Consider the following 20,236-nt stretch of genomic DNA (forward strand, 5'->3'; position numbering starts at 1 on the left):
TATAAATGTCGAGTGAAGAATTGTGAAATAACGATTGGCGCCCGTTTGAAGTAGTCATATGAGGATAAGATAAAGTGAACTTAAAATTCTACCTTCCACTTAATACAGATACTGCAAGCTGCCGGTTATGCCGTTACGAGAAACGGCAAAGAACGGCTCGGTTATGATAGATAAACGCAGCGTAACGTTTTATTTGAGGAGTACAAAACTTCAAATCTTTGTCCGGTGTACGTACAATACATACGTATACTACATAGATAGGCCTACTGCTCGCCAAGCAGCAACGGTCAAACTGCGTTTAACTATAAGCATAACCAAACATCAATACAAAAGTTACTATTTGAAACTAGGCAGAGTGGTGATTATTATCTTGCTGCGAGGTAGTGGCGTCTGGAGTGTATTGATAACCTGATATACGGCATGGCTTACACTGTTCTAACAATCACACAACAATGTACATAGAATATATATTCACTACGTGTGGATACTTCTTACGCAAGGACGAGCAAAGCTAATATTTCTGACGTAATAATGATCAGTGGCGTTCGAAAATCAACCGCTTGCGCTATAAATAACCTGGTATACTATCTCTTCCTTGTTCTCGAATGTTCGGTTATGTCATGTTCATTGTACAAATAAAAAGTAATCGTTCTTTCACGAAAAAATCGATTAGATATGCGAAGTAGTCGATTACGATTACGATTACTTTGGATTTTTTTCGAATGTAATCGATTGCGATTACGATTACTTGAAAATGCTGTAATCGTCGTAATCGATTACGATTACTAATCGCGATTACCCCATGTCTGGTGTGTTTTATCAGTAAACGGAATATATCCGAACAATATTATCTAATAATGTACAATTTATTCTTACGCAACATTATAGCATATATGAAAATATCAGATATTATAAAATATTAATCAGGTCGCTAAATCCATATTAGCCTTGTGATATCTTTCTACGTCTTTCTACGTCATTCTGGCGCCTTCTGCTTGGAATGAGCATCATCGCTATCCGATAGCGTTATCTTATCCAAGCTTTCCTGGTCATATTTGTGGTGGACGTTGGATAGATCTGTGCTTCCCTAGATACAGGAAATATCCATTTTAGCGACATTTGGCTATGAGTTTAATCCGTCTCTTTACTAGGCCTACCATAATTTGCAACGAACAATGGTCAATGTAAAAGTTTGTCAAATCATAATTTAGAACGGAGGGCATTACACAAGATCATACATTTTGCGATTTAATCTATTCTAAATGCAAGTTCGCTGAATCAGCTCATTAAAAACCGTGTTATCTTATTGACAGACCGAACGATTTTTTTAATGAATACGGATTCGTATAAAACAATAGGCAGGCCTATCACTGCTAATTCCTATCAGCAGCACAATGACGGGAAACAATCCAAAATCCGAAAATATATACGCGGCAGTCAATTAAAGTGATTAAATCAGATTTACCTTCCTTCCTTTTGCTTTGTTGAAAGCTTCCTGCAGTTGAGGGTAGTGCGGCGTTGATGAGATGGGAAATGCTTCAAATCCCTGGACGACTGGCGTGTCGGTGACTTCGATGGAAGGGACCGGTTTTGTAGCCTTTTTGTCCCTGCTTTTAGATCTTGCAATCTTTTTATTTCTTTGCTTTGTTACCTTCTTCTCACGCTTTCTTCTTGTTTTACTTCTCCCCCGTCGTTCATCGGATGCGCGACGAAGCGGAAACACGCTGTGCACGAAACGCGGGAAACTTGAGGCTGACGACTTGGAGTTGGACGAACTCGTGCCTTCAGACTGTGACGTACTCTCGTTGGGACTGCTGCGGCCAGATGACGCGGTCGGTTTGGCCTGATCAGATACATCCGGTTCCACGTTGAAAAGTTTTGGCGTAGCACTTTCTGGTACGGGTGTTACCGATTCCCTCTGGACTTCAAGTAAAACCTTTGTCGAATCTGGTGGAGTGGAGGTTTCATCGGCGGTGAACCGAAATTCAGGAACACATTTTCTTTCATTATTCGGCACCGAAGCATCATCTTCGTTGTATTGAGATGGCACCGTGTCATCTCCTAGTTCAGCTGTGACTACAGGCGTGGCAAGTTGGTACGGAAGAACGCTGTGAACAAAATCAGGTACTCCCGGTATGAATTCTTCGCCCACCATTCGTGGTGAGGCAGACGGAGACCGTGATCGCGTCTTGACCTGTCGCCGCATCTCGCTAAATGGATCTCTGAGCTCGTTTCTTCTTTGACGTGATTGAATCCCACTATCATCTGGGAGTACCGCGCGATCATCACCCATCATTTCCATATCCACAAGTCTGCTTTCTTCGTCAAGAAGAGTTTTTTGTGCGATTAATGCCGCCTCGACTGCTTTGATTTCTAGCTCGTCCAAGTCTTTGGAGCTTATTAGCGACAGTGGATCGAACGGCCAGCTGGGTATGAATGGCCTTTTCGCCAAATTTTCCTTGCGTCTTGGACTGCTCGGTTCTTCGTCGATAATGTTTCGAAACGCCATCGCCTGATGCTTTCCTCTGTTAACTTCACTCAAATCAATTTCAGATCTATTTCGAAGGTTGCGTTTCTTCGGCGGGGATCGGAAAAGCACCCGAAATAAATCATCGTCCTCGTCTAACTGAGCACCCTCAGACCACGCCTTTTCGAGAGCATTTGTCACCAAAAGTTCGTCTGTGTCGTCGCTAGCAAGTGAAGCAATTGAGGTGCAACTTGACAAATCAAACTCTGGCTTCTTCTCCCTCGGTATCACCTTGTCATCCATGTCGAGAATGATGTCATGTACTTTTCCAGAATTTTCGTCATCCATAATTTCCTCATCCAACTCCTCGATGGATAGATCGTCATCCTCGCCTATTGTGGCAGCGGTGGTGCTCGCGCCTCCGTCGTGGATTCTGTCTTGATGCGGCTTATGTACTACATCGTATTTCGATGTATCTTCGGCTGGCGGAAAAGCCGGACTCTGCTGTAGCGTAACATCCTCCGATTGGATTTGTGCGTTCTCGTCTTCACTGTGGTCGCTGACTTTTGCGTCGTCATCATTGTCTGCATACTGCTCACCGTAAAGTATGTCCTCATCCAGCTCCTGCATAGCTAGGTCTTCCTCGTCTCCTATGGTAGCGGCGGTTGTGCTCGCTGCCCCATCGATAGCTTTCTTTAGTTTGTACACATCTCCAACTCGAAAGTCGATACCTAAATTCCTGCCCGAAGTGCGGTAGGGCGTATCTCTTTTTCCGCTTAAGATCGGGCTGCCCTGAGAGCTCTTAGGGTCGCTCGACCCGTTTCCTCCTCCCGTTGAAGTATTGTTTTCTTCCATATTCTTGCTGGATGGTGTCTCTTCAGCAGGGGCAGTCTTCCGATAAGCAGTAACATGGGCATCATCTTCATCTGCTGATTCGTTCGTATCAGACTTGCCATTACAATTAGACTGCATTTCCACAGAACTGGCATAATCTTCGCTCTCTTCCGTTGATTCTTTCCTCGCTTTTGGCACATATTCTCTGATGGTCTTAAATTCCTCAGCGTCTTCCTCACGGTTTTCGGGTGCTGGAATAGGATCCAGTGTAAGTTCGAAAGGATCGTCAGAAGGCACAGCTTCTTCTACATCACACCTCGCGTCATTGGTTTTGCCATCAGTTGTATCGTCTTCTTCAGTGCCTGATGTCGATACCGATGGTCTTTCACGTTCGTGCAGAAATTTCTCATCGTCGCTTGCTTCATCAGTAACGAATCTCACGTCTTTCTTAGGCGCTTGGGCTTGCGTTGATTGTAGATCCTCCCACTCCTCAGTATATTCGTGGATGTTTTCGTTAAACTCGGGAGGATCTTGGCCGACCGGATCCAACATCGTGTCTACGTCTAAATCCGTTTCAATTGGTTTCTCCGTCGACTCGGCTTTATCACTTGCTGCTTCCGTATCATCTTGCAACGGGCTATATTGGATGGGCTTTCGCGGATAGGAAACCGCGTATAATGCATCCATTTCCTCTTCCTCTTCGATGGTTTCTGCGAATAGGGGGGCTGGGGAGTCACGACGAGTTGAATCCAAGATTGCGTCGGTTAAATCGTCATCCGTGTACTCCCGTTCTTTTTCTTCGGGACGTTCTTGGAGTGTGTCTCCTACCTGCTCGTATCCGCGATCATCCGGTGTTTCCAATGCTGCTGTGAATGCCGCGTCTGCTTGGACAGGAGAGGTTAGTGATTCGATTGCGGGATTCGTCACTTTTGGTCGGGTATCTTCAGAATTTGTGACTTCGGTGTTGCTAGGATTTGATTCCGATCCTCCTGAAGGCATCTCTTGAACGACACGATCTTGGACGCTTTTCGGTTTGCGAAGACTTCCAACTCTGGTCTGTGAATATACGGAATAAATGTAGAAACAGATTCAAAGGGACGAGTTCGATCTATGCGGATATTACAAGTGTTCAATCACCCACATATTTAGGTTTCAACGGTACGGCGAGAATATTCCAGCTAAATACCTACCACATTTGGAGGAGGACGCTGTATGCTTTCACTTTCTTCTTTCACGTCGGTCTCCGTTTTTGGACTTTTCTTCTTAGAACTGAGCCTGCGTAGAATGGAGCCCTTCCTCCTGTACGAAAAATTTGATTGTCATCTCTTGCTAAACACGAGCTTTGATCGATAGGCTTATACATGAAAAGAACTCCTTATGTAGCTGATGATCCAGGATACAACAGCTGCTACAGAAAATTTCAGCCGCGAGTCGCCAAGGCAGCCAGACCAAAAAAGGAGTGAAAACATGAGGTATCGCCACTATAAGTGTCACAGGGTGCAGTGTAAATAACTACTACATACCAACAACGTGTATTGTATATCAACGAGTGTATAGGGTCAAGTCACCGGTCAAGTCATTAAGTCATTTCAAATAATCATGTTCCACGGAAACGGTAGGCCTACTCGTTGAATAAATTTATACATTGTTATAATGATATTATATTACCAGCTAAGGCTGGGTTGGGCAAACTACGTCCCGCAACAACATTTTGTGCGGCCCTCGAAAGCCCGGAGAAGCGTTATGAAATTGTTGAAAGTATTAGAAGTAAAATTCGAATGAATCCCACGACTAGTATAACCAAGACAATGCAAACGATCTAAAAATCCAACCTCTACAGTACACCCAACTGCTATTGTGGACGGCTATACCTTGTCCTGGATATTGTCATTTTTGACCACACCGCGTTACTCTTAAAAATTACACGATTCATCGATATTACGTAGATTATGGTTACCATATATTGGAATCGGGAAAGGAGGACACCTTTTCAAAATTTTCTTACTCAGAATCTCGGAGGTAAATCTTGAAAAATGGTTTTTCCCACTTCGCGATCGGTTGACTAAAAAAGGTCATCTTTCCGGCTCAGCTATCGAAATAGCCACCGGATCGTTACTTCAGTGATGATTTACTGTATCTCAGTCGAATTTGGCATCATATTTAACCAAGATCATCAAAAAAGAGGACAAACTCTCAAAAAGGAGGACATTTAGGCGTCCTCGGAGGACATTTTCAAAAACCTGAAAAAGGAGGACAAATCTTCCTAAAGGAGGACGTATGGGTAGTCTTAACGTAGATGGGATCGCAGGTGAAATTGCGGAAGAAGTGCAAGCTGAAAGGACTATATCCAGAAAACATGAGATGTACTCGAATTCCCGCGTTTTGATTGGGGATTCGTTCCGAACGCCTTAATTATTTTTTGGACCGATCCGGGAGAGCCCCCGACCCGAATTCCTAGTCTGAGTCTTAAATTTTCGTACCCAAGTCCACTTCCCAGCTACCTGAATGGTCGAAACAAAAACAAACAAAAACGCGATCGCTGGTATGGTACAGTGTAAGAAACTTTTTGATGAACTTACTTTTTCCGCTTATCGGAATCTTTATCCCCAACGCGGTAAAATATATGATGGCCTACGGCATTCTTCCACATGAGTTGAACCTGGTCCTGTGAACCAAATATAAATGACTTCTTTAACCTCGGATCCCCATTTGGTGGTGCCTTTAGAAGTTTTATCTTGAATTTATTATTTTTGTGAACAATGTTTTTTATCCGAGACCAGGTGTGTAGAACAGGGATTTGACCTTTGCGATTTTCAACTACGCCCTTCGAGGATATTCCAATCAAAATATCGCTTCCCGACTTTTCCTTGCCGGCGTAAAAGTGCACGCCGTAAAGTCTCAGAGAAGCGGCAGTTAAGAGAAATTCTCTTTCCGCATCAGCACTCGACAGACCATCATTGATTTGGCATAATGACAAAACGCGATCTACGAATTCGGGATTTGATACTTCGTTGTGGATCTTCGCAATATCCATCACGCAAAGTTTTACAGTTTCCACGGAAATATCTGATCGGTCGCACTCTGACTTCTGCCAATATGCGATCAGACTGGCAAGTTTGTCGACTGAGCATTCCAAATGCACACCTAGATCTTGACGAATCTGTAGACATATTTGATATCTGTCGAGACAAAATACACGTGAATCAACAAGCTGCTACTAACTGGCTGGCTTTCGGGAAACATTTCCTACCATGGTGACACCACGCATGAAGTCAATTGACAAAGTATTGAAGGTAGACACTATCGTGATACAACATAGAGAACTTATATCCACAAATGATGCTGTGTGCTCTCATATATAAATTTTTTCATGACAGGGGGTGCACTTACAACGAACAAGAGGTTTTGTGATCACTGATCAGGATAAGTTAATCACATATCAATATCAGAGACTTATCATATCGCGAAATGCAATTTGTTTAATGTGTAGGCCACGCTCGGGAGGGAATTGAGCATATGGGCGCAGGGATAGGAGTTGTAGATCAAGGATTTATAGAATATATATCGTTGATATGATTCGTTGCTATTTCAATATTAAATGCTCATTGTTCACTGCTGCTACTGTGAAGTATGTGATTGTGAGGAAACAAAACAATGATTTGGCGAGCCGGCGGGTTTATAATCACAACGATGTAGCCTACTGTGGAGCAATGTTCCCTCTAAGCTGCGCACGTGCGCAAATGCGCAGTGCTGAGACTGTCTCTGCGCACAGAAAATCTATGTTGCGCACAAAAAAGCCAAAGTGATGACCATTTTTTAGTTGTTACGCACTGTTGTCCAAGGGTCAGCGCAGAGAGTTGGTGAGTGTGCGCAGATTCGTCAAAAATAAGAAGGAACATTGCTATGGAGCCGTCTCACAATGGGGGTTCTTTGTCGAAATTTTATCTTAACCTATTTTGAATGAATCTATTCCAATTATCGACCAATTCCAAGAAGGATAAAACTTCTATCCCCTCACTGCTAAGCGTCAGTGTGTCAGTCCAAGACCGTGGCAAACAGATCAACCGACGGCACAATTAGTGGTTTACACGCAGTAGGCCTACGCCACTCGGCCGAAGAGTTTGATATGAAGAGCTCCTTAGAGTTGTTTCATGATGTTCTAAAATAAGGGTATCGTAGACCATGGTATACGATCACCATTGATTACGAATCACTTATTCTACAGTCTATAATGGGTGAAATTTGTCCTTCATGGCAACAGTAAACCCGATGGGAAATCAATTTGACGTCGATTGCAATTGCGCACAAGTGTGGATGAAACCCGTGCAGTTTACAGTACCGTAGCTAGGAGGGTGAAAACCACGACTTGGGTACATATGGTCACATTCCATCTCCGTGAATCTGCGACATAACGTCATTATTGAAAAAATTCACCTCTAGAATATCTGTCATGGCTAATTGGCTATGCCTACGACGTGTGTGGGATGCTGAATGCCGTGAATACTCGCGGTTATATTCGTCATCAAATATTTTTCCATTCCGAGTTAACCTTTGAATTGATAGCCCCGGCTGCATGTATATTATGTAGATACTTCATTCCGACTAGCATACTACGAATAGTTGACAGACGCTATCCATAGGTTCATGTTACTGGTGTATCTAGCTATTGGATAATACCGATCACATAAAGACAATAAGCCCTCCAAGCGATACAATAGCATAAAACTAGACTAGGACCAAGGAATTTACAGATAGCTTATACTTTGTTATGCATTGATTGATTGAATAGGGAAGTTATGATACTGTTGGTTTGGAAAGAGTAACAAACGCTGCCCAGTGCCCATTGAGGACAATTGGACGATCGTCGAGCACATTTCAGCACATACCTAGTGATTTCTTCTTTCACTAGTGCGGGATCGCTTGGGTAAAATTTCACTGCGAGTCTGAAATCCAGTTTCTCTTTCCTGAGAAGAATAAATCAGGATGGTTATGCTACAGTTTTATAAAATATATTGATCACAGAACCACGGTGCCATCATGAAGCTTGTGTATGACGCAAAATCAGTTGATGTGACTTAGCCTGTATACTATATCCTGTAAACGTAACCAACTATACGTGATGACACAGTTTATGTAGTTCTTACCTTAACAGGTGTACACGAAATTAAGTTACGTATTGGAATCTTCAAATAACCACCTACTATTTAGGTTAGGATAACTATATATATCCATACTATTTAATGTCCTAAATACATGCAATAGACATTGTTTTGAAAATCATATTCCATTTCGATTACAGCGAAGTCAGTATTTTATAGTTTCTTTATCGTAGTTTTACCATATTTTGGAAATGTGAAAAGAGGACACTTTTTCAAAATTTCAGAGTTACAATACTGGAGTGAAATCCGGAAAAAGCGGTAAATTTTTCCCGACTTTGTAGTCGCTTGACTAAAAAAGGTCATTTTTTCGACTCAAAGTCCGAATTTCCGGTTTTCTATGAGTTTTTTCGTAGGTTGACTAAAGAAAGGTCAACTTTCCGACTCAACTCCCGAAATAGGCTACCCGTCAGAACATTACTTCAGTACTGACTTCCTATATCTCAGTCGAATTTTCACCTATATTTAACCCGAATTTTCAAAAAAGAGGACAAATTCTCAAAAAAGAGGACATTTCGGCGTCCTCCGAGGACACTTTCAAAAAAGTCAAAAAAGAGGACAAATCCTCTTAAAAGGGGACGTAGGCTATGGTAATCCTACTTTATCGATGTCACATATTCCGAATGACGTTCGGAGTAAATTGACGATTTTCATATCATTAATGACGTGATTAATATAAATTGGAATTTATTAATATTTACTATTATTCTCTGCAAAATATATGCATTCATAGTTAAATTTACGGCTGCATTTAAAACAATAATCTATTTAAAACAAATATGATTAAAACAAGGCCCTTGTTTAAAACATGTTTTTTTTAACCCGTGATGTCACAAATATTCAATTGGGACGTTATAGTCGATTGACACTGACAATTGAAAATATAGGGCAACTATATCTGCTTTGACGAAATAGGTTTCCAGCCCCAGTCATATATACGGACCGAGAATATTCTTAACCAGGACTACATCGTTATGCAGCATTTTTACGGTCGGCGGTCATCATCATCAGAACATTCCTTTTGAACCAATGATCTATATCTACGTAATATAGCTGTTGAGCAGACTATTTCGAGGGTTCCAACCATTCCATATCGTGTACGTCGGCTATATCGGGTGTAAATCGTCCGTAGGCTCATACAACATGTTTTTTGTAAAGTATTTAGATAATTGTGGAATAATTATAGAACTTGAAAAAAATTTAAAAGTGCCTTTGTTTTGAATGCAACCCAGTTACAGTATTGTGGTGAAGTATTCGTGAACAAATTTGACGCTATAATTCTACCGTTATTTTTCAAGGCCAATATTCTAAGTGGAAGCAATGTATAAATGATGTGATTGATTGTGAATAATCGTAATCAGCACCTTTTCTTGTCATCGTATCATGTGATAGTATGACCTTGAAAACTGAACATTTTATAATGTGAATTCGGCTCGTGTAGGCGTAAGATCGCCGGGTGGGGATGATCATGGATTGACTTAAAATTAAGTAGTTGAGGTTTTCGATCCTTCAACACAAGGACACTTGCGGCATCGAGTGAATCCATCGCCGACTTTAAAATAGGCCTTCAATAATTCGGAAGTTCAGAAATCAGCGGCACACATGCAAAATACAGTCTAATGACCGTCTATGACGAAACGCGATACGCAGTCAAGCATACACAAAAACTAATGAGATAACGCATTTCAATAAGACGTTTCCATCCTTCCTGAATCTGGTCTAGATTATGTGCAAGTCTGCCTATTTGAGGCAATGTATGTAAGAAGCCTCGCCCTGCTCAATGCAGTACACATTCTGTAAAAAGTCGGTGAAGTGTTGCAATGGAATTTAATCTAGAAATTTCTTCCGTGTTCCAATATGAGTAAAACGTCAAGGCAATTATTCCTGACTTAGGTCTATATTTATTTCAAATCGGGATTAGGTAAGTCGACTCCATAATTTCAATGATGAATGCACAGATACATACTTATTTACTTGCTTTAGTACTTTCTTCTCTAAATTTAGCCAGCATTTTTGGAATTGCGATTCTTTACAGATCAGTCCGAAGTAATCCTTTTCAACCACATCGATATGATCGCACACATCGTCGAATAACTTTGAACCTTTCGTGCTTTTACTAATTTCGAACTCCGACTCTGATCCGTCCAAAAGCCGGACGCGGCAACTCAGACTCATGGCTGCAAGCCACGCGAATTACCAAGATCTGTACACGAGAAGATATTTGTTTATACTACCCAATAAGACATGACATAGAGTACTGCCCGAACATGTCAATCATCAGATAGACACATAGACCTACAGCACTAGCAGACACACTTGGACACACATATTTGAATTCGAAATGACGCAATCATGTAATTATGGATATTTGATTGTAGATGCATTCTTCAATGCTATTTCCTACCGTGATCCTGTACATGTACACTGTACGTGCAGCCGTATTATTGTTCACGCTTTCATAATAGTGGCGGGGTTGATAAATTATTTATTAAATGGTACTGATAATATTTTTCTTTTCTATCTGGAATTCACTACTCTCGCTTTCCTTAACTTCAACGATAGCTCACTCCTTGGCATCAATTCTACAAACAAAAACGACGTACGATTGTACGGGTATAACTGTGCAGGTGCAATGTGCATACGATCGCCTTCGCCAGTATTGGTAATAATGAATGATGAAAATCACATCACAATGATGCATCCGTTTAGGATCGGTAAGTAAACAAATATCGAACTCTCTGAATATAAGGGACATTTCGTTACTGGCCAGTCCCATCGACTTATGCCAGTAAGGTCATATTGCGTTTGCTATTATTCTGCTTAGTAGAGAGACGCGCGCACGCTTTGTTCGTAGCGTTCACCGACCTTTTGTCATTTATCGATATGATTAATTTAATTTATATGAGCTTTATTGGCTGGTATCACCCACAAGCGAATGTGGAGACAATTCCAATAGAATCACACGTGTTACAAGTAAACTACCCTTTGTGAGTTACGAACCGGATACTAATAAATTGAACACGCCAGGGAATCTGGCCACAATATACATTGCAGTGGTGGCGTTTGTAAATGAGTCCGAAGAGAATTAGAGGCAAAATGAAAATTTCAAAAGTTGTGGGCTCATGACACACGGAATTGTGATTGATTCACAATACATAAGCCGACGATTTGGTGTGGACCAGAGGTCTCAAACTCAAATGTGCTCGCGGGCCAATTTCCTAATATGTGATGATCCGCGGGCCGCAGCATCAATAAATATGGGTATTCAATCTATAATATCCAAGTATAGGCCTTATTTAACGGCACTTGCAGACAGGCATTCCACAACCATCGAGAAAATGCTATTCACGCTTGGCACGAACAAATCACATTTTCAAATATTTGAAAAAATAGTTTTTGTGCCGGGCATAATTTGTTAGAAATAATGAGTTAAGACATCATGCGAGATGACGCATGATGATATCGTAAAAGCTGTCGGGTTGTAATATTGCCGCTATTGGACCTTTGAAATGCCACAATTTTATGTAGAATATTTTAGAATTCACTAAAGATTGATCTGATATCAGAGCATGTGAGCGGTGTAGCCTAATCGGGGTTTCTGATATACTCGGGATAAGTATAGGCTATTGTTACTGCGGGACCTACGATACTTACGGCCTAATATGGCACATTACACTTGCAGGATATACGAGGCCGACACTCCCAAACAGACATCACGATTGACTCAGCGATTGTTTTACTTTGCTGGTCGAAACTACTAAATGCCTCCCATCTTGAAGCGAAATGCACTCATTTCACTCTGTGAGATCTAGCTAGACGGTTGCATCTGTTTATATGCTGCTGTATTGACCGTCTTATACTTATAATACAAGGTAGGCTACTGTGGAGTTGCGATTGCGCTATTCACATTTTGAGGCAAGGTTTTCGAGCTATAGTCGCTAAGTTAGAATTATTATTTAATGATGTCACGATCAGCTATTACCGTAGTAACAACTCTGTACGATTGCAGTGAAGGTATGTTCAGGAGCCGTTTTGACCATCCGGTAGCATCTAGGTAGGTAATTCTGTATAGCTGGAAATAATACTTCATGTTGCACTAGTTGCAGTATTAAACAAACTAATATCGGCTAGAATTCATGGTGGTATTTTATGCGGCATTTATGACAGTGAATTTTGACATATTATATGTATGTTTGACGATGCAGGCTTGGCTTAATGTATAATTGAACGTTAATGGTCAACAAATGTTGTGTTTATGGCTGTAAATCTGGATATTTAACTACTGAACAAAAAGTTTTGTCGTTTCACTTTCCATTTGACGATGCGGAGTTACAAAACAAATGGATATCTTTTGTGAATTGGCGCGATTGGAAACCAACTCTCAATTCTGTAATCTGTGAATTGCACTTTGAATCAAAGTACATCACCGACTCATGCTTGCGAAAACGACTACGTTTGGAGGAAAAACCAGTCCTAGTGAAGGCACTGCCAGAGACCGAAATTACAGGAACTTGGTTAGCAGAGGAATTGCTGGATTGCATTGCTACTCTCAATCGGCATGGATTTGCCGTTCGAGGACTTGTGTCGGATAATCATTCTTCCAATGTAAAAGCATTTGGATTAATGAGACAAAAATACCCTGGAAATGATGAGTTCTGTTTTCATCATTCATCCTACGCCAAGAAAACATATATATTTTTCGATACTGTACAGTGTACATCTTGTAAAGAGCATATGAAAAAATTTACTCCGAGCCAAGAAATTCATTTTTTCTCGATTCTCATTCATCATCGCCTGGTGCATTCGTTGCATGGGGCGATCTTCACAAGATCAGGGAATATGATGATAAGCTGGATTCGAATTTGTGTAAAGCGCCAAAATTGACATTTTTGCCTCATTGCATCCAAGCAATATCAAACAGAATGTCAACTTAGCTCTTGCTCCATTCCATGAGTCAACTATTGCAGCTTGCAAAAGTTGCTTGCCTCACAGGGAAGATATGTCTTCATTTTTGAGTCTTACTAATGCTTGGTGGACACTGGACTGTGGACAATCATCAATTTCTGTCCCATATTTTCGGCAAACCCCTAGGCCAAAGCAGTGGTCTCACAAGATGCAAAAATGGATTCTTTACAAGACTGTGCTAATTGGCTTGTAAAATGGAATGGATATAACCCCCAGAACTATTGTCTATCAACTGTCAAAGCAAACCTTGAAAGCTCCGATTGAAACCCTGCAGCTCAGTCACTACTTATGAAAGATCCGTTTGAAAGAAGGTTCTCGTGCTATAGGCAAATGAGTGGGGGAGATTTCTGATGGGTTTAACAGAAGTTACCAATTTTGAAAAGATAATTCTGCTTCGTTTCATCCCAAAAATTGAGGTAAACTACTGGGAGCATGATATTGGTGTTTCAGGTTTAACTCATTTTGATCATTTCAAACAAGTGATTGCAGATGTGGCGATTGAAATTACCGAATCAATTCTATCTCCTGACAACGAGGAGGTGTCGTATGTTGTGGCTGGGTACATTGGTAAGAAGGTCCTCGAAAAATTGTCTTGTCAAATATGTTATGAGTCCTTTTTTGATGAGTCCTGTGGCGCAAGTTCACGTTATTTCGACTTGCTCGGTCGTGGGGGGCTGCTTGCTCCCTCAGAACCACTCGCCAAGTTTGTTGCATCCAGTTTTTCAATCCTAGATGGTCTGATAAAATCATCTGCTCTCACCCCCAAGTCGCCGTGAGAGAAGCTGGTCAATATGTTTTGCATCGTTTGGGGGGGGGGACCTCAAGTCTTGCATGCTGTGATCATCGAGATCGAGCTTTAAAATTGGCGGGCAAAATCATTGTTAACATATATTATAATAACAAGCAGAAGCTGGTAAATGCCTCTGTGAGAAGAGATGCTGTGGAGGACTTTAAATAGCGGCAGTTGAGCAAGACGTAGTTTACTTACTGCAGTAATTCATTTCACTTGCAGAACTTCTATGGCTAAGCTTCACGTATGTGTTTCAGAGTAGTTCCAAATGATTGAATTTCATTTTCACGTGCTTGAATTCGTTTTACCATGCTGTTAAATGCTTTTACATGCCCAAGTTGGGGATTCTCGTTACATTGTCTTCTTGTGTGTTGGTGGATAAATACATTGCGATGCTGTTACTTGGCTCTTAATTGGGTTGTTTCATCTGAAAGTACTAATTTTGCCTGTTATAAGACTTTATTAGACTTGTATGGCGAGGCGTCTGGTATCGAGAAGTGAAATCGCAAGCAATCATTGAGTCAGTCGTGATGTCTGTTTGGGAGTATCGGCCTCTTATATCCTGCAAGTGTAATGTGTCATATTAGGCCGTAAGTATCGTAGGCCCCGGTTACTGTCATTGTCAAAGTCAAATTAAACCAGCGTAAGGTTTTCTTCGATTAATATTGGAACAGATCAATAACAACTTAAATATAATCATTAATGTTCCATAGTAATAGCATTGTTTCTTAACCGTTTTAGCGATCGTACCCCTTGTACTTTCAATTAGATTTCCATTGACCGGTGTCGATTTTCAACACAATTTCTGATGGGACCTATAAAAATCACAAAGCCCATTCACACAAAACCGCACGTAACGCGAAGATTATTTTCCAGTTGAATAAATTAGCCCAGAAAATATTCCACAGCATATAGGCCAATTTCCATAATGCATCTGGTGCCCCCTATGGTGCTTTGTACCCCGAAGGGGATACGGACCCCTGGTTAAGAACCCCTGGTATAGAAATGACTAATCGCGCGAAAATCCATTGGTGTTACAGCTGTGGAGCGTACCACTACCTTACTCGCCGCCGATAATAACATGGACAGAGAGAACAAACAACATCCAGGATGTAACCAAATATACGTCACGGGGCCACAGAATGCCAATGGTTTCCATACAGACCTGATTAGATTTCTTTATTCTATATACCCTACGCAACGCAAGCTACGGCCTTTTGATATATTACTATTCCCCACGACAACTTCCTAGATTTTTGCGTCCGTAGGATTGCCAAGTCACTATTCCGCGACGAAAGTCCTTCTCTGATTTTAACGTTCTACCCTACTCAACTCGAGTCATTTTTAGTTTATCACTCAGTTAATCCAAAATCGAGTAATTTGACGAAACGTCGCACCAAACAAAATCACAATTTTCAGTCGCGATTCATCAAACGGTTCATATTTTGTCATCATGAACTTGAAATGTGACGTAATAGCGATCTTCCACTGCATGGTAGATTTTAGGAAGCGATGTGATGGTGAAGTTTGTTTAGATTTCAGGTTTTTGTAGTAGTTCTAAGTGAACTTTAAGTTCCTAAATCTAAAAAAAAAAGATATATGACACTAGAATATATTGTCGAATACTTGAAATTGAAAAATGCCTTCGCGGGCCGCACAAAATGCTCTCGAGGGCCGCGTGCGGCCCGCGGGCCGCGTGTTTGAGACCTCTGGTGTGGACGATACCATTCACGAGATGCCCAAGTATTGAGATCACAGCAGTACCGGTGCCTAATAGTCTTGCAACACATGCACATTGCCCATGCACAGATTACAGCAACCCAACGGCCTCAGGTGAGCCCAGTGAGAATCTAGTGCAGTAGCTTTTAACCGGTGTTCCAAGGAGCACTATAGGGGCTCCCTGAGCCAGTCTCAGTGGCTCACTGTAGGTCAAGACACACACTCAACTCATTCATATCAATTGTGATGATACGCCCGTCTTGGCCACCATTGTTTTATTTATATGCAACTTTAAAAAAGTGCATTATGCCATAATTTCGTAAATTCTTTCGTAAAAACATCTAGTATTAGCATATACGGACGATATGCACCCTATATAGTCGATGTATACGATATGGAACGGTTATAACCCTCGAAATTGCCGTCGTTATAGTTACAGTTATAGCACGTAGTTATAGATCATTGGTACGAAATGGATGTTCGTATGATGATCACCGCTGACCGTAAAATTGCTGCAGAACGATGTAGACATGGCTAAAGACATTTTGTCGTCCGTTTAAGACGGGGGTTAGAAGCCTTTTAATTCATATTTACTCGTGAAGTCATGGCTAAAAAAGATACAATTTAAAAAATAAAAACATCTTTTCAACAAGGGCCATATTTTAGCTACAGTTTCATTTTGGTTGTGGCACATTCTGCATTCGCCGTCCGTGTTTTTCTTCAGAATTCTTTTGCGATGGTATTTTGTAGGAAGCTATTGGTCTTATTATTACTATTATTATTGGTGCGTGTCGCCGCATAGGATTGTAATTAATTTCATACTATATATAGGCCAGTGACGTGCGGTGAGGTTCGCGGCTGGTGAGGCACGTCCCCCCCCACCACATACAAAAGAACAACACGCACGTAAAGAGACTTGAAATGTGAATGACAACAGCAGCGGGTATAGAGAGCATTTTCTTTGCACATTGGTAGCCGTTGCAATTTCACATTCTATAATGGACCGGTAGCTATTGTGTTAAATGGGCATGTTTAGACAAATAATAATTACTATCTTTTCAAGTAGGCCTCCCGGTATAAATTATTCGAAGAACATGAAAAAAGCATCCTCAGTTACAAATTTTATTCGGTAAAAAAACACTAGATTTGCTGAATTTCGAAAAAAATGCACTAGGTCAAGTCAAAATACACTAGATCTAGTGTTTAGGAGTGGCACCACTGGCACCACTACCATAAACAACAACGCCGGCTTTGTAAGAATGGCTATCACAATCACATACCACAATTACCGGTTAAAGAGATTGCAGTCGAACACAGCATAAAGGACACAAACAACGACAATGCAGCCTATGCAAATAGCTATCACATACCACAATTTAACGTAGCTATGGGTGCAAAATACATAACAGCTACATAACAAGTACGGGAATGTATTGGCTTCGCATTACGCATTGGCCGTCGCTTCAATCTTATATAATTCCTACAAGACTGTTGGATTCCGAAATCGGTAGCGCGTTCCACTCGGTTTCGATTGTCCAATTGTTAGCGAATAGTGCATGAAGCAGATTCGTTTGTGCCTCACCTAGCCATTGTTTCTCTACGATGGCATTGTCTGTAATAAAGGCGAAGGTCACCTTCCTTGGCGATTTTTGGGAGTTCTGGTGCTCTGACACTGTTAATATTTTGATTTTCGGAATCAGTGTGACTATAGCATTTCATTGATTCCAGTAATTAAGAATTCCGAGCTATTTATGATGAATTGCATTGTTGCAGGTGAGGCACGACCCGCCCGTGCCTCACCTGTGCCTCACCTCTCCTTTCGCGCTGTATTTTTGAATAACAATGCTGCAAATTGATGATGTTAGGTGAAAAAATGTTCCAATTTAGTTATTTATGAACATCGATGTGTAACATCAATATAATCATCGACTCATGGAGGGGTTTCACAATTTTCACTTACTCATCCAGACGACAGGTGAGGCACTGCCTCACCTGCCTCATTGGACCGCACGTCACTGATATAGGCTACATGTTACATGAAATAATAAACTCGGCGACCGAGATAGATAATTTAGGCGGAGTAAAGTTGAAGTTAAACTAAGCGGCATATTGAGCGTGGTACATGCGTCGGCAAGAAATGACCGGTGAAAATCATATTTTTTGCAATGCAAAAGCATGTGGCCAACCGAATCATACAAACGAATCATCTGCGTCGACTGTGACTGGTGTCTGCCGAATAGTATGCCTATGCCTTGCCTACCAAATCCACTGTACTGAAAGCTATATACTTATTTTAATGAGTAGTTTTGAGACTTTTGATTATCTATTTCCATTTGAAGTGGATCTAATATGCTTTGAAAATCGTTACTTTCTAAATCTTGATGAGTAAGGGAGACCGGGGACAAATGTAACTAACTAGGGGAAAATGTAACAATCGACCTCACCGCTAGTAGGGTGGAGAAATCGCCTTGATATTTTGAATGCGCACGCGGTAGTTATGTCTCCTAATATACCTGATCTTACGTTGAGCTACGACGCGAAACACCGGAACAATAAAAAAAAACGAAATTTTGGACACTTGAGTAAATATTTTCTGGTCTGGAATAATTTGTTCAGAAGAATAATGCATCAAGTGGTTAGAACGTAATATATGTAGCTGGAACAATGTTACCATAGTCTACCGTGATGATAGGAAAACTGACTTGCATCGCCGGGAACATACCGTACTGAGACACTATTGATGGTCGAGCGTGTCAGGGGCACTAGTAGCACTCTGTTACTTTTGCCCCGTTACAATATCTTTTCAATGCTGAATATCTTTGTTTATATGTTGGTACAACCATATTATCTACTGCAGATGAATCAGCGACAGCTAGAATTCCAATACCAGAACAGAAACTATACCTTGCCATATCACTTCTAACTTGATCAATGATCATCTGTCGGAACGGTCATACAGAAGTGGTGATGTGAATCTTAGGGTTCGGTTATTTCCGTGATTCTACCATCATTTCTCCTGCTGATCGACTTTTGTGTGTCAACTTTCCATATAGCCACTTAAGAACTTGTCCATGACTGAATCCTCGTCCCCTGACGTTGATCTTCGCCCACTTATATTTTGTCATTTGGTGTGAACAATTTATTTTTAATTTTGTACGAAACAGAAGAATGCTAGTAGCTTTGTCAACTCTTTATGACCTCCAGCACTGTCGATGATTTGCATGCATCTGTAAATAGGGAACTCCCAAAAGTGTCGAAATGGCTACAAGCGGGCCGCATGAATTCGATATCGATGGAAAATAGGCAACAACGTTCTATTACTCTACGTCAGTACGACGGTGAGCTACCTAACATAGGCGATGGGAATATTGACCACAAACGAAATAATATTTTATTAAAGGATTACAAATACAACAAAAGATCATTATCATCAATTTTATTTTATTTTGAACTGTGAGCTGTGCACGATACCGGGAAACGATTTTCAGCGACTCTAGGAATCGATATTAGGACTATAGCGAGATAGGTGACTAGCCGAAAGACCATCTTCACGTAAAGCTTGATCTTGTGGGGAAACCCGAAGCCAGTGGTTCTCAAACTTTTTTAGACACGCCCCCATTTTATGATACCCCAAAAATCGTCATATCACAAAATGCAACCAGAATGCTAGCAATCCCAACGTCTAGTTTGATGGCATGGAAGGTTATGACTGTTGATAAGAGAATTCTCTTAGATGAATTCCGGACTATACACAGAGCAATAACATTCCATCGAGGGAGAATCAGCTGATATGAATGGGCATACTGTCTTGACTTGCAATGGTCCAAACACTGCCAAGACCGAGACGCTTAGAAAACGGCTTAGGGCAGAGGTTCCTAAAACGGGGGCGCGAAAAATTTCCGCCTCCCCTTTCTGATGCTTTCGCGCTCCCCTGTTTTAGGAACCACTGCCCTAAGCCGTTTTCTAAGCGTCTCGATCTTGGCAGTGTTTGGGTCATTGCAAATCAAGACAGTATGCCCAATGCCCATTCATATCAGCTGATTCTCCCTCGATGGAATGTTGTTGCCATCACCACAGCCGTTTTTACTAGTGACGAATAGTGATATTGAGCACAAGAGAATAGCTTATTTTGAAACAATAACAGCAAACATGTTGAAACTGTAGTCAGCATTTCAAATTGGTTTTCTTAGCTTTCTTCCAAAATCTCTAATCAGGTCGCGGGCCGCATGCGGCCCGCGTGTTGGTGACCCCTGTTTTATCGGGAAATGCAGCAATGCAGCAACGTCGTTATATAATGAGCAAACA

General features: G+C 41.2%; 1 protein-coding gene across 1 annotated transcript; it reads right to left on the reverse strand.

Annotated features, from left to right (window-relative positions):
- Window positions 1-847: 847 nt before the first annotated feature.
- LOC145433666 (uncharacterized) lies at window positions 848-10,846 on the reverse strand. Its single transcript, XM_080310828.1, has 6 exons — window positions 10,424-10,846; window positions 8,188-8,265; window positions 5,881-6,480; window positions 4,492-4,600; window positions 1,466-4,357; window positions 848-1,087 (listed from the first exon to the last, which is right to left on the reverse strand). Exons 1-6 carry the CDS (start codon window positions 10,630-10,632, stop codon window positions 977-979), a joined length of 3,999 nt encoding a protein of 1,332 aa, XP_080166954.1. The 5' UTR covers window positions 10,633-10,846; the 3' UTR covers window positions 848-976.
- Between the last annotated feature and the right edge of the window lie 9,390 nt (window positions 10,847-20,236).

Source organism: Botryllus schlosseri, chromosome 2 (genome assembly GCF_051294905.1).
Source record: "Botryllus schlosseri isolate E-star chromosome 2, Bs_hap1, whole genome shotgun sequence".
NCBI lineage: Eukaryota > Metazoa > Chordata > Ascidiacea > Stolidobranchia > Styelidae > Botryllus > Botryllus schlosseri.